Source organism: Mandrillus leucophaeus, unplaced genomic scaffold (genome assembly GCF_000951045.1).
Source record: "Mandrillus leucophaeus isolate KB7577 unplaced genomic scaffold, Mleu.le_1.0 Scaffold99, whole genome shotgun sequence".
Classification (NCBI taxonomy): Eukaryota; Metazoa; Chordata; class Mammalia; order Primates; family Cercopithecidae; genus Mandrillus; species Mandrillus leucophaeus.
This window is the reverse complement of record NW_012110807.1, coordinates 1,001,158-1,015,613: the sequence shown is the minus strand read 5'-3', so window position 1 is coordinate 1,015,613 and position 14,456 is coordinate 1,001,158. Positions and strand designations below refer to the sequence as shown.

The 14,456-nt window shown below is 50.8% G+C and overlaps 1 protein-coding gene across 1 annotated transcript in view; it reads left to right on the top strand.

Annotated features, from left to right (window-relative positions):
- Positions 1 to 431: 431 nt before the first annotated feature.
- FUBP3 (far upstream element (FUSE) binding protein 3) overlaps positions 432 to 14,456 on the top strand; it is a 135,214-nt gene continuing 121,189 nt past the window's right edge. Inside the window, exons 1-3 of the mRNA XM_011971200.1 lie at positions 432 to 563; positions 4,274 to 4,345; positions 4,503 to 4,604. Coding sequence (XP_011826590.1) covers positions 432 to 563; positions 4,274 to 4,345; positions 4,503 to 4,604 — 306 coding nt within the window. The remainder of the gene's footprint in view (positions 564 to 4,273; positions 4,346 to 4,502; positions 4,605 to 14,456) is intronic.

Sequence of the window (14,456 nt, the reverse complement as noted above, 5' to 3'; positions counted from 1 at the left end):
CCATAAAAAGGAATGAGTTCATGTCCTTTGCAGGGACATGGATGAAGCTGGAAGCCATCATTCTCAGCAAATTAACACAGGAACAGAAAACGAAACACCGCATGTTCTCACTCATAAGTGGGAGTTGAACAATGAGATCACATGGACACAGGGAGGGGAACATCACACCCCGGGGCCTGTCGGGGGGTGGAGGGCTAGGGGAGGGAGAGCATTAGGACAAATACCTAATGCATGCAGGGCTTAAAACCTAGATGATGGGTTGATGGGTGTAGCACACCATCATGGCACATATAGACCTATGTAACAAACTGGCATGTTCTGCACATGTATCCCAGAACTTAAAGTAAAATAAAATAAAATAAAATAATGGATGTTTGTGAAGACTCAATGAGAAAGAAGTGCCTGGGGTACTGGTTCTGGCTTTGGCTACTATGGTGGTCGTGGTTCCTCTTCTAATCTGGAAGACCCATCAGACATCTGACATCTCAGGTACCCTCACTCCCAGTCTCTGCCGTTCACCTCTGGGGTTCACCTCTGCTGCGTGGTTTGACACAGCAGCTTTGGTGAGTCAGACCCTGCTGTACATTTTACCCAACAGTTGCGTTGTCTTGCAACCTTGATTTTGGATTCACCTGAGGAGAAACCCACATAGAGTACCACAATCAGGGAGAGATGCGGACTGTGCGCCTCTCCCAGGGAGCAGCTCTGCCTCACGCTCTGCCTTACGCTCTGGAAGTGTGTGGCCGGTGGGGCTTTTATGGAATATTCTCTCTACACAGGGAGTTCATTGATTCTTTTTTTAAGAGAAAAAAATTCTTCAAACACTTTTTTTTTTTTTTTTTTTGAGACAGAGTCTCGCTCTGTTGCCCAGGCTGGAGTGCAGTGGTGTGATCTTGGCTCACTGCAAACATGTGAGCATGTGCCTGGCTGTCAAACACCTTTTTTTAATAGAATGCTGATTTTGAGTATTTCCCCAGACATGGCAAGTTTGTATAAAGTCAAGACTTCTGTTAAGAAGTGCCCATCTTCAAGCTGGGCACGGTGGCTTATCCCTGTAATCCCAGCACTTTGGGAGGCCGAGGCGGGTGGATCACCTGAGGTCAGGAGATTGAGACTAGCGTGGCCAATGTGGTGAAACCCCATCTCCACTAAAAACACAAAAATTAGCCAGGCATGGGGGCGGGTGCCTGTAATCCCGGCTACTGGGGAGGCTGAGGCGGGAGAATCGCTTGAACCTGGGAGGCAGAGGTTGCAGTGAGCCGAGGTTGCAGTGAGCCGAGATTGCACCACTGCACTGCAGCCTGGGTGACAGAGTAAGACTCCGTTAGAAAGAGAGAGAAAGAAAGAAAAAGGGAGGGAGAGAGAGAGAGGAAGAAAGGAAGGGAGGGAGGAAGGGAGGGAAAGAAAGAGTGGGAGAGAGAAAAAGAAAGAGAGAGACAGAAAGAGAGAGAGAAAGGAGGGAGGGAGGGACGAAGGAGCACCCATCTTCATTTATCATGAAAAACGTGGCTATTGCTCACTTCTACAGCTAGGGTGAAAAAGAGGGCGCCAGGAGAGCAGGTTCTACAATTTTTCTTTAATCTGCTCCTTTAGCAAGTAAGTGTTGAGCTCCTGCAATGTGCTTGGAGTATAAATTTGAAAAAGGCAGAAGCAGGCACCAGCCTAGGGGAACTCACAGGCTAGAGGAAAAACAGGTCATGAGTTCCTGGCAAGCCCTGCATAGGGAAGCATGAAAGTGGGGGCTGCTTCACAGCCTCAGGGAGATGAGGAGCTCATATCTGGGGAGGTGAGGTCTGGCCAAGACCTGGAGGAGGAGGATTAGCCATGCAAAGAGGAGGGGAAGGGTGTTCTGGGCAGAAGGAACAGCGCATGCCAAGGCTTGGCGGTAAGAGAGAGCAGATCTGTCTGGGAACAGGAAGGACCAGTATGGCTGGAAGGAGACACCCAGCCAGGGTGATGGGGCTCAAAGGAGACAGGAGGAAGAAGATGAAGGTGGGGTCAGGACTGGCAGAACCCTTGGGCCGAGCCCAGGAGTTTGGAGGCCACCGAGGAGGATTATGCAAAGAAATGACCCAATCTGAAATGCACTTAGAAAAGTCTGTCTGGGCCGGACACGGTGGCTCACGCCTGTAATCCCAGCACTTCGGGAGGCCAAGGCGGGTGGGTCACTAGGTCAGAGGTTCAAGACCAGCCTGGCCAAGATGGTGAAACCCCGTCCCTCTACTAAAAATACAAAAATTAGCCGGTTGTGGTGGGGGGTGCCTGTAATCCCAGCTACTCGGGAGGCTGAAGCAGGAGAATCACTTGAACCCAGGAGGCAGAGGTTGCAGTGAGCTGAGATCACGCCACTGCACTCCAGCCTGGGCAACAGAGTGAGACTCCGTCTCAAAAAAAAAAATAAAAAGAGAAAGAAAAACCTCTCTGTAGAAGCATTATAGATTAGCAGTTGAGGCCAGGTGTGTTGACTCATGCCTGTAATCCCAGCACCTTGGGAGGCTGATGTGGGAGGTTTGCTTGAGCCCAGGAGTTCGAGACCAGCCTAGGCAACAAAGTGAAACTCCATCTCAACTAAAAAAAAAAAAAAATTAGAAGTTGAAAGTTCAGGTTCTAGCATCCCAAGGGCTTGAGTTCAAGTCCTGGTTCTGCCAGGAAGTGAATGACCTTGGGTAAATTGATCAAGCTTCAGTTTCTCTGAGCTTCTGAGCTTCAGTTTCTCCCACTGTAAGATGGGGACAATAATAGTCTCTACTGCCAAGAGTCATGGGAGGAGTCCGTGAGACATTGCAGGAAGTGGATCCCTCAGAATGGGAGCTGTCAGGGGCAGACTTTCCATCTGATTCATTCACCGCTGTATCTCTATACCTGGAAAATGATAGAAACTCCATAAAATATGTACGCAGTGAATGGAGAAATGGTTGCTGAGTGCATGATGGATTGGAGGGGCAAACAGGGATTCCTCTTGACTATGGAAGGCAAGAGGACAATAAATATAGCAAATTCAATAATCACGCAGGCTCAAGACACAAGGCGTTCAGCGATGTACATACATTAGTCCCCCACAAACCCAACATCTCCCTCATTTACAAGTGAGGGCACTGAGACTCGAAGGAGTTCGGTGTATTGCTCAAAATCACCCGGCAAGAGAGCACTGAGTTTGGAATTTGCCCCCAGCCCTTTGCCTCGGAAGCCTTTGAAGTAAACCACAATACCAAGGACCCCACCAATGCCATGCACCGCACTGGTTTTCTTGCTCTGTTGGCAGTTGCATGCAGCTAAGGCACCTGCGGGTGCAGCATAGGAGGGGGCTGGTAGGCACAAATTTAGTGGTCCCCAGAAAGGGCCTGGTCCCAAGGGCTTTTCCATCCATCACCAGCTATTTATTGAGCACCTACGATGTGTGCCCTTTATAGCTACAAACGTGTGAGGCAGGGTGGAGGCTTCCAGGCTAGTGGAGGTGCCTGCCACCAAATTGAGAATTTCTTGGGGGTGGAGGCACACGGACAGGGATAGACAGGCTGATGGAAACTGGCAGCCATGGTGATTAAAACACAGTTGGAGTCCCAGCTACTTGGGAAGCTGAGACATGAGGATTGCTTGACCCCAGGAGTTCAAGGCTGCAGTGAGCCACGATTGGGTCACTTTGCTCCAGGCTGGGCAACATAGCAAGACACCATCTCAAAAAAATAAAATAAACTCTTCCTGTGTCCATTTCCCTCACCTGGGTCCTGCTGCACCTGCCTCACCATCAGGACCCTGCGGCTGGGCTCTGATTGGCTGTTCCCTGTCCCCATGCAGGTGCTATGAAAGCCTGACCTGATGGGTGGGGAGGCTGCTTGAGGAGGTGACAAGATGGTTCGGTGATGCCCAGTGAGGGTTAAGTGGGTAGAGAGACAGACAGAACAGGGCAGGGGAGGACCCACAGCTACAAGGCCCAAGGCAGGAGGGAGCTGTGCGTTGGGAGAGAGAATTGGTGGTGAAGCTGGAGAGGAGGTGGGGCCAGTCCACAGGGCCCTGGGGGCCACAGGGAGAGATTTGGGTTTGATCCGAGGCCAGTGAGGGGTGGTACCCCAAGGTCAATGAGTCATGGAGGTTCTAAGCAAGGGAGGGATGTGGCCTGGTAGGAGGAGCCTAAGGGGGGCAGGGAGGTGGTGGATGGCACTACCCAGGGCAGAGGTGGATGAGGACGGCACACAGGCCAGGGATGGTGGGATGGAGAGAGGTGCATAAGAGGTAACTTGGACTGGCAGGAGCTCCCTCCTCTGCATGTCCGCAGCATCGAGGCCCAGGACCTCATGCTCAGACACCATTCCTTGCAGTCCTAGTGCTCCCAGAGCTGCGGCAGTTTGTAAGGCCGGGACCCCTCATCTGGCAGAGCGGGCAGGAGTGAGAGCTGCAGCCTCCAGTCCTGGCTCCCCAGAGTGCCAATTGCGAAAATGACAAATGGAGAGCCAATAAGAAGGTTGGAAAATGGGCACCTCCATGCCTCCCTGTGTCTATTGCAGGGTTTGGAAATAGCTGAGATGAGACGAGAGCTGCTAGGAGGGGTGCCCGCTGGGCAGAGGAGAGGCCCAAAGCTGCTGCTGCTGCTGCTGCTGCTGCAAGAAGTAAGAGGAGAGACTGGAGGGGAGGGGAGGAAAGGAACAGCAGAAGACAGAAAGGACAAATGTCAAAATGGATGCACAAAAAAGACCAGCTGTGGTGTGTGGCCTAGGACTGTGGGAGGGGTGTGTGTGTGTGTGTGTGTGCACGCGTGCGTGTGTGTGTGTGAGATGCGGGCTTTGAGGAGCAATTTAAAAGCCCTTGGTCCCTGAGCCCATCTGAACACCCTCCTTCTCTCTTCACCCCCCGCAACCACCAAAAAAAAAAAAAAAAAAAAAAGAGAGAGAGAGCGAGAGAGAAAGAAGGAAAACAAAATATCTACAGTTGTCGAGACAAGAGGAGAAAAATAGAGGCAAACATCCGTAATTTTCTCTGTGGGGCTTTGCAGTAATTGAGCCATTTGGATAAAAATAAAGGCAGCAGGCCCCTTAGGTAAGAAGAGCTTTTGCAATCTAAGAAGCTTGAATTATGCGTCTTGTGTCACTTGAAATCCCCCATTCTCCCCCTTCCTTGGGCGACCCAAACCACTTTCCCTTTTCTTATTATTTTTTTAAGTACCCTGTCAAAATGTCGACTGTAGAGTAGAGAATTTCAGCTGTCACAACTAATTTCAATTTTTCCACGTGCTTTCCCTCTTGGCGGGGCCCTGGCAGAGCCCCCTTTCCCTCCCTCTCGCATCCACTCATTCTTTTTATTTCTCATTATTGTTATTATTTTAAAACTAGATTTACATCATCAGTATGTTTGGGGAGTGTTTAAGGACTGTGGTTTGCTCCTGAGGAAGCCTGGGTCTGGCGCTGTTGGTTTCTGGATCCTGCCCGACTGCACCCCCTCATGCATGCTCCCACCTCCATCCGCCTGAGCCCCTGGGACTCCCACCTCTCTCTTCCTGGTCCCAAGCTGCCAGCCCCCATCGACCACCCACTGGGGAAAATCCAGACCTCCAAAGAGTCTTGAGGTTCTAGGAGAGCCATAGGAACCATGCACATTTCCCCACCAAAAAGAGGTTCTGGGGCAGGCGAGATCCAGAGGGGCAAGTGTCAGTGACTTTCCTCCCTCCCCACTCTCTCTGGCTTTTCCATCTTTTAAAAAATTGTTTAACTTGTTTCTGTAGCAACAAGGTCTCACTCTATTGCCCAAGCGGGTCTTGAACTCCTGGACTCAAACGATCCTCCCGCCTCGGCCTCCCAAAGTGCCGGGATTATAGGCGTGAGCCACTGCATCCGGCCTCAGCTGTTTTACCTTTTGCCTCATCTTTCTTTTTTTTTTTTTTTTTTTTTTTTTTGAGGTGGAGTCTCGCTCTGTCGCCCAGGCTGGAGTGCAGTAGCGCGATCTCGGCTCACTGCAAGCTCCGCCTCCCGGGTTCCCGCCATTCTCCTGCCTCAGCCTCCCGAGTAGCTGGGACTACAGGCGCCGCCACCACGCCCGGCTAATTTTTTTGTATGTTAGCCAGGATGGTCTCGATCTCCTGACCTCGTGATCCGCCCGTCTCAGCCTCCCAAAGTGCTGGGATTACAGGCTTGAGCCACCGCGCCCGGCCACCTTTTGCCTCATCTTTCTTGCCTTCAGTGCATTCATTCCATGGGCATCAGTCCGGGGCCACCTCCTATGAGCTGGCCCTGCCAAGTTGCTGGGCACAGCGAGGTCAGTAAGACACAATCCTTGCCCCTGAGGAGATGACAAGCTAGTGGGCTCCAGGAGACAAAAAGGCCGGCGGAAGGGGCAGAGTATCTGACGATGTGCTGGTCAGCGCTGCTTCTAACCCAGCTACTGAGAGGTCTGCTATGTTTTTTTTTTTTTTTTTCTTTTTCTTTTTTTAAGACGGAGTTTCACTCTTGTTGCCCAGACTGAGTGCAATGGTGTGATCTTGGCTCACTGCAACCTCCGCCTCCCGAGTTCAAGTGATTATCTTGCCTCAGCCTCTGGAGCAGCTGAGATTGCAGGCACCTGCCACCATGCTTAGCTACTAGCTGATTTTTGTATTTTTTGTAGAGACGAGGTTTCACCATGTTGACCAGGCTGGTCTCAAACTACTGACCTCAGGTGATCCACCCACTTCAGCCTCCCAAAGTGCTGGGATTACAAGCGTGAGCCACCACGCCTGGCCTCTGCCGTGGCGTCTTCTCCAAGATTGAGGTGTTGCCAATGTGGCAGTATCAGCAAGTGGGGCCACTAAGAGGTGATGAGGCCACAAGGGCTCCTCCCTTGTGAACAGTATTAGGTGCCCTTCTGTAAAGGGGCTTGACAGAGAAGGATCATCCCTTTTGCCCTCCTGCCTTCTGCCATGTGAGGATGCAGCAAGAAGGCCCTCACCAAGCCAGGTGCAGTAGCTCATACCTGTAGTTCCAGCACTTTGGGAGGCCAAGGCAGGAGGATCACTTGAGCCCAGGAGGTGGAGGTCACAGTGAGCCATGATTGTGCCATGGCACTCCAGCCTGGGTAACAGAGTATCAAAAAAAAAAAAAAAAAATCTTAAAAGTTAGCTGAGCACAAAGACAGCCGACTAAATGCCCATAGTCCCAGCTACTCAGCAGGCTGAGGCAGGAAGATCACTTGCGCCCAGGAGTTCGAGATCAGCTGGTCCACATTCTACACAGGTCTCTTGTGCAGAGACTCTGTCTCTAAGCAAAATAAATATTAAAAAAAAAAAAAAAAGGTGGTCCTCATCAGATGCCAGCACCAGAACTTGGACTTCTCAGCCTCCAGAACCGTGGAAAGTGCATTTCTATGTTTTATAAATTACCCAGTCTGAGGTATTTTGTTAAAGCTGCAGAAGCAGATGAAGATAAAATCTTCACCAAGGAGTGGTGCCCCAGCTTTCACAAGCAAATGGATGCCGTCTCTACTTAAAAAATACAACAATTAGCCAGGCGTGGTGGCGCATGCCTGTAATCCCAGCTACTTGGGAGGCTGAGGCCCGAGAATCGCTTAAGCCCAGGCAGCAGAGGTTGCAGTGAGCCAAGATCGCGCCACTGCCCTCCAGTCTGTGGAACAGAATGAGATCCTGTCTCCAAAAAAGGCAGGAGGTGGGGTGGGGGGGCGGATTTGGACACAGACACACAGGCGGAAGCAGAACGCTGTGCGGACATAAAGGCAGATATCAGGATGATGCCTTCACAAGTCAAGGAATGCCAAAGATGGCCAGCGAACCACTACAAGCTTAGGGCTTGGGGAGAGGCAGGGAACAGACTCTCCCTCACAGCCCTCAGAACAAACCAACTCCGCCGACACCTTGATCTCAGATCCTGTAGATCTCAGAACTGCGAGACAAGAAAGCTCTGCTGTTTAAGCCCCCGGCCGGTGTACTTTATGACAGCAGCCCTAGCAAACGAACATATGTGGAGACATGAAACAGCACGTTCTGAGAATTGCTGTAATTGAGCAAGGTGGGTGCGTGGAGTTTGAAAGTGGCAGCAGTTGCAGTGGAGTATGTAGAATCGGGGACATTACCTGCAGGGCGGTGGAGAGTGGAGGAGGACATCCATGCAGGGACTTCTTTTTTTCTTCTTCTTCTTCTTTTTTTCTGAGACAGAGTCTGGCTCTGTTGCCCAGCCAGGCTGGAGTGCTGTGGCGCAATCTCGGCTCACTGCAACCTCCACCTCCCAGGTGCAAACGATTCTCCTGCCTCAGCCTCCTGAGCAGCTGGGATTACAGGCACCTGCCACCACACCCGGCTAATTGATTGTATTTTTAGTAGAGACGGGGTTTTGCCATGTTGGCCAGGCTGGTCTCAAACTCCTGACCATGAGGTCCCCCTCGGCCTCCCAAAGTGCTGGGATTACAGGCGTGAGCCACCACGCCCGGCCCATGCAGGGATTTCAAGCAGGAAAGAGATGGGATGAAATGACCTTTGTTAAATGCACACCCTGGTTACAGAGAAAGTAGCAGAGGGGCTGAGACACCTTTCTCCTCCTATTCCTGGCTCCCCTTCCCACTCTCTCTCCCACTCCTTCTAGCATCTCTGGGGTTGGGCCTGGCTTTACTCATCTGTGGGTTTTGGGGCCCAGAACAGGGCCTACCCTTCATGGGCCTCCTTGACCAGTTTGTTGAGTGACAAAAGAGCCCATCAGCTCCTGGTTTCTTAGCCCTTTCTCCTTGGCTAAGAGCCCTCATGGAGCACCCTGGTGTGCAGAAAGCAGGATCAAGGAAATGGGATCGAGGACTGGAGGAGGAGCTGCGGGCAGGTGGCAGGTGCCAGCGCCTCGCCCCTGAGAAGCCACTGGATGTTTTTTGTTTGCTTGTTTGATTTGAGACGGTCTCACTCTGTCACCCAGGCTAGAGTGTAGTGGCGCAATCTCGGCTCACTGAAACCTCTGCCTCCCAGGTTCCAGCAGTTCTCCTGCCTCAGGCTCCTGAGTAGCTGGGATTACAGGTACACCACCACGCCCAGCTAATTTTTGTATTTTTAGTAGAGGCGGTGTTTCACCATGTTGGCCAGGCTGGTCTCAAACTCCTGACCTCAAGCCTGCTTCAGCCTCCCAAAGTGCTGGGATTACAGGCTTGAGCCACACGCTCGGCCAGCAGGTGCTGTTTAAATGAGGAGCTGAGCAACAATACATCCACACTGGGACAGAGGCAGAAGGAGAAGCGGTTGCCTTGGGGCTGGCATCACCAAACGAGGGCTCCCACGGACAAGGTAGAGAACTGGCCCTTACTTCTCAATGTACTTCCTCCTTGGTCCAGCTGGGTTCCCAGTGAGATCGACTTGGCTATCTCCTATTGTAGCAGGATGAGCCGCGGACAAAATCCCTCAGACACCGGGTTAAAGAAAGAAGTGGCTTTACTATGTTGCCCTGCTTTCCTCCCCTGTCCCTGCCATCCCTGGGAGAGAGAAGGGACAGGCTTAGAAAAGGCCAGGACTCTTCTCTAGGAGTGGAGGAGCCTGACCAGTGGCATTACCTGGGAGGAGTCAGGCTGGGTCACTCCTGTGTCCCCAGTATGTGCCGTAAAACCACACTGCGAATGGTCCAATTGCCATCTGCCAGGCCCTGCCCCAGGGGCTCTGCATGGATTAACTCATTGGATTCTCACAGCAGCCCCGTGTGATAGGTACTTTATTGTCCCCATTTTACAGAAGGGAAAACTGTGGCACAGAGCGGTCACCTGACCTGCCCGAAATCCCACTGCTGATAAGAGGCAGAGTTGAAGATGCAACCCAGGAAGTTTGGATCTGATGCCCTCACTCTGAAAACATACATGCTGCCCCCATGAGGGCCCCAGTGGGCATTCAATACCTATTTATCCAATTCAGCACTCATTTCCAGAGAGGCAGCGTAGCCTAGTGGTTAAGAGAGCCTGAAGCTGAACTCCAGCACTACCCCCTCCCAGCTGGGCCACTGAACTTCTACAAGCCTCAGTTTCCTTGCCTGCAAAATCAAAATATTAGGTTGGTGCAAAAGTAATTCTGGCTTTTGTCATTACTTGTAATACTAATGGTTGGCCAGATGTGGTGGCTCATTCCTGTAATCCCAGCACTTTGGGAGGCCGAGGTGGGCAGATCAGTTGAGCTCAGGAGTTCAAGACCAGCCTGAGCAACATGGTGAAGCCCTGTCTCTACAAAAAATACAAAAATTAGCCGGTCATGATGGCACGCATCTGTAGTCCTAGCTTCTCAGGAGGCTGAGGCAGGAGAATCAATCGTTTGGGCCTGGGAAGAGGAGGTTGCAGTGAGCCAAGATCGTGCCATCACACTCCAGCCAGGGCAATAGGAGTGAAGCCCTGTCTCAAAGGAAAAAAAAAAAGAAAGAAATACTAACGGTTCCTACCAGTGGCAAGTCCTGGCTGCATTTCACCAAAAGGTCTCCTTTTCCTCCCAGGTACACAGCTAGACTGCATTTCCCAGGATCCCTTGCAAGCAGGTAGGGCCATGTGGCTGAGTTCTGGCCAATGAAAGATAAGGAGGAAGTGATGTCACCACTTCTGGTCCTGGCTCCTAAAACATCCTGCACCATCCTGCATGCTCTAGACCCTGGGTCCATGCATGACTTCATGGAGCAGATCCCATACCCGACACTTCTCATACTGGACTGTGATGTGAGCAGGAAACAAGCTCTTACTGTGGGATTACTTGTGTTAAACCAAGTTAGCCTAAAGCTGCCTCCTTACATATTTTAAATTCAACCAAAGGTTTCTCTGTATATCATAAAGTATAATCTAAATGGAATTGTAAACAGACAGTAACGTACACTTGTACCAATCAAATGTGGCCCACTTTTCAAACCATGTTCAAATAAGACAAACACCAAGCTATAACCAATCTGGCATTTTCTTGGCCTCCCAAAGTGCTGGGATTACATTACTATCTCTATAAATTTTATAACTCCAAAGACCTCATGTGAGTGAGGTCACAGAATTTGTCATTTTATGTGTGACTTATTTCATTTAGTATAATGTCTTCAAGGTTAATGTGTCAGAATTTCCTTCCTTTTTAAGGCCAAATCCTATTCCACTGTATGAATGGACCACATTTCATTCATCCATTCATCCATCAGTGAACACTGGGTTGCCTCCACCTTTTTGCTATGTGAGTCATACTGCTATGGACATAGGTATACACCTACAGAAGATGGCTTTTGATGCCATCGCTGAGATACTGAAAAAAAAAAAAAAAACAACCGTTTTTTGTTTTTTTTTTTTTTTTTGAGACGGAGTCTCTCTCTGCTAACCAGGCTAGAGTGCAGCAGTACAATCTCAGCTTATTGCAACCTCTGCCTCTTGAGTTCAAGTGATTCTCCTGCCTCAGCCTCCCTAGTAGCTGGGATTACAGGCACCCACCACCATGCCCAGCTATTTTTTGTATTTTTAGTAGAGATGGGGTTTCACCATGTTGGCCAGGGTGGTCTTCAACTCCTGACCTTAGTCTGTCTCAGCCTCCCAAAGTGCTGGGATTACAGGCGTGAGCCACCGTGCCTGGCAAAAAAAATTTTTTTTTTTTTTAAGAAGCTGACATTTTTGAAAATTTGAGACAGGGTCTCACTCTGTCACCCAAGCTGGAGTACAATGATCATGGCTCACTGCAGCCTTGACCTCCTGGACTCAAGCAATCCTCCTGCTTCAGCCTCCTGAGTAGCTGGGAATACAAGTGTGTTCCACCACGTCCAGCTAATTATTTTGTGTTTTATGCAGAGATGAATTTTTGCTGTGTTGCCCAGGCTGGTCTCAAACTCCTGGGCTCAAGTGATGCTCCTGCCTCAGCCCCGCAAAGTGCGGGGATGTAAGCCACTGTGCCTGGCCAGAAGCTGATATTTGAAGTCAATGTCATAAAGAGGGGGCAAACCAAGGACTCCCCCGACTGGTTTCTTGCTGGGGAGAAGCCTGGGGGAGCCACTGGTTGGCAGAGACGTCACCATCTCTTGCACAGATGAGGAAATGAGGCACAAAGAGGAAGGACGAGCAACGTACTGAAAGTCAAACTGCCCAGAAGTGGTGGAGGGAGGATTTGAACCCAGGGCCACTCTGTGAGGCTGTGCCGTGCAGCCACCCGGCCACTGTGTTCATCCCTTCTTATTTTTATTTTTATTTTTTTTATTTTTGAGGTGGAGTCTTACTCTGTTGGCCAGGTTGGAGTGCAGTAGTGTGATCTCGGCTCACTGAAAACTCTGCCTCCCGGGTTCAAGCCATTCTCCTGCGTCAGCCTCCTGAGTAGCTGAGAATACAGGTGTGTGCCACCATGCCCGGATAATTTTTGTGCTTTTAGTAGAGATGGGGGAGGGGGGATCTCACCATGTTGGCCAGGCTGGTCTCGAAACTCCTGACTTCAGGTGATCTGCCCACCTTGGCCTCCCAACGTGCTGGGATTATGGCGTGAGCCACCACGCCCAGCCTTGTTCATCCCTTCTTTCAGGCAGATGGCACAGGTTTCTGGCTCACACTGGTGCCGGCTCAGCGACAGCCCTGTCAGTGACCCAAAGCCATCTTGGAGAGGGCGGTTCCTCAGTGCCTGGCAGCCGGCTGTGGTAGTCTGAAACCTATTTTGTTCATTATGAATGAAAAGCAGATGTGACTTTAAATGTCGTGCCTTGGCTGCTGGTGCCGGGTGGAGCAGGGCCCCGGCGAGCAGTCACACCAAATAAAACATATTATTTAGGAGTGATTGGAAGGCAGACAAGCTGAAACATTGTGCATGGAAGGGCTACCGCAATTCGCTCATGAGCATCACAATCACTTTCCGCGGGCTCGTAGGTGGATTCACATTTAGGGCAATTTCCCTCACGGTAGCTCAGCTCTGTGAGTGGGCTTGGGCTTGAGGACAAGCGATTTCCCAGCCGAATGACTTCCAGCCTCCACACAGAGCACGGGGCTCGGTGGGGCACGGCTTCCCTGGATCGAATCCACGCTGCCCACTGAGATATGATCTCAGAAGTAGCTCCTTAGCTCTGAAGACTCACGAGAAGGTTGGGCAGAGCCCTGACCCCATGGCTGAGCACCTGCTGTATACCATAACCAGCAGGCTGGGCCCAGGATCGGTAAAGCAGGAAACAGGCTTAGAGAGGTTAAGGTGTGCATCCAAAGTCACACAGCTCTTCCCCAAGGAGCTCCTAAATGTTAGGAAGGCACGGCTGTCTAGCAGGTGCAATTGTTTTGTGGTACTGGTGCCACTTGCACAGAAATTTAGACAGAGGAGGCAGTGTAGCACTGTCCAGATGATGGCACTTAGGGGATTCTCGGGCCCTCTGAAGCCACATCCTAGGAGGGCTCCTCGGATCCGTGCATAAAAACTCTGAACGTAGGGTCTGGGACATCACCACAGGCCGAGGATCCCTGTGGGGGCAGCGGAATGTCTTTTTCACACTGGGTTGGAGGCGGGGCTGAGGCTGCAGCTACAGTGAGGGGCAAGGCCACGGAGGCCAAGAGCCACCAGCCAGAGTATTTCATGACAGGAGACCAACAGGAGCCCAGTGTTTAGAGACTGAAGTTCTGGGATGGGAACCCTGGCCCCAACTCCAGACACAGGGCAATGAGGCATCTGGCGTTTACTAAACACCCAACAGGTACCAGACCCTTGGGGTTTAGCAGGAGGGAGCTGTGGAACATTGATGACAGATCACTACCCGGGGCTCTCAAAAGTACCCAGCACTGTGCCGAGCCCCCTGGAGAGACTCAGTCTCTGTGGGTAGTGTGTTCCGTAGCATACGCCGACTACCTTAGCAACTGTTAAAAGAAAAACTTTAGCCGAATTAGATTTAAGAGTTCAGCTGGGTGCAGTGACTCATGCCTGTAATCCCAGCACTTTGGGAGGCTGAGGCGGGAGCATCACTTGAGGTCAGGAGTTCGAGACCAGCCTGGCCAACACGGTGAAATTCCATCTCTACTAAAAATACAAAAAAGTAGCCAGGCATGGTGGCGGGCGCCTGTAATCCCAGCTACTTGGGAGCCTGAGGCAGGAGAATGGCTTGAACCCAGAAGGTGAAGGTTGCAGTGAGCCCAGATCACACCGCTGCACTTCAGCCTGGGCAACAGAACGAGACTCCATCTAAAAAAAAAAAAACAACAACAACTCATCTTGAAAAAAACTGGAAAATTTTTTCAGCACTTTCACCTGGAAAGCATCGGAGGGAAATAAAAATGGGAACTGTTGAGTTTCTATAATTATTCATCAGGGGTAGAAGCAGGCGCTGCTGTTGAGGTGACTTCCTGCTCAGAGATAAAGCCAAGGCCACCTCAGATAAACCAGAGAATAGACGTATAGACTTGCCTTCTTTGTAGGCATTAAATGGGGAGACCTCCAAGAGAGAAGGGAGAGGTTGTATGGGCTGGGCTGTCTCAGAGAAGTCTGCATTTATTTACTCATACATTTATTTATTCACATGTGAAACAAAGTCAAGCACCTATTTCATCCTTTGCTGAAAAGAATTTCT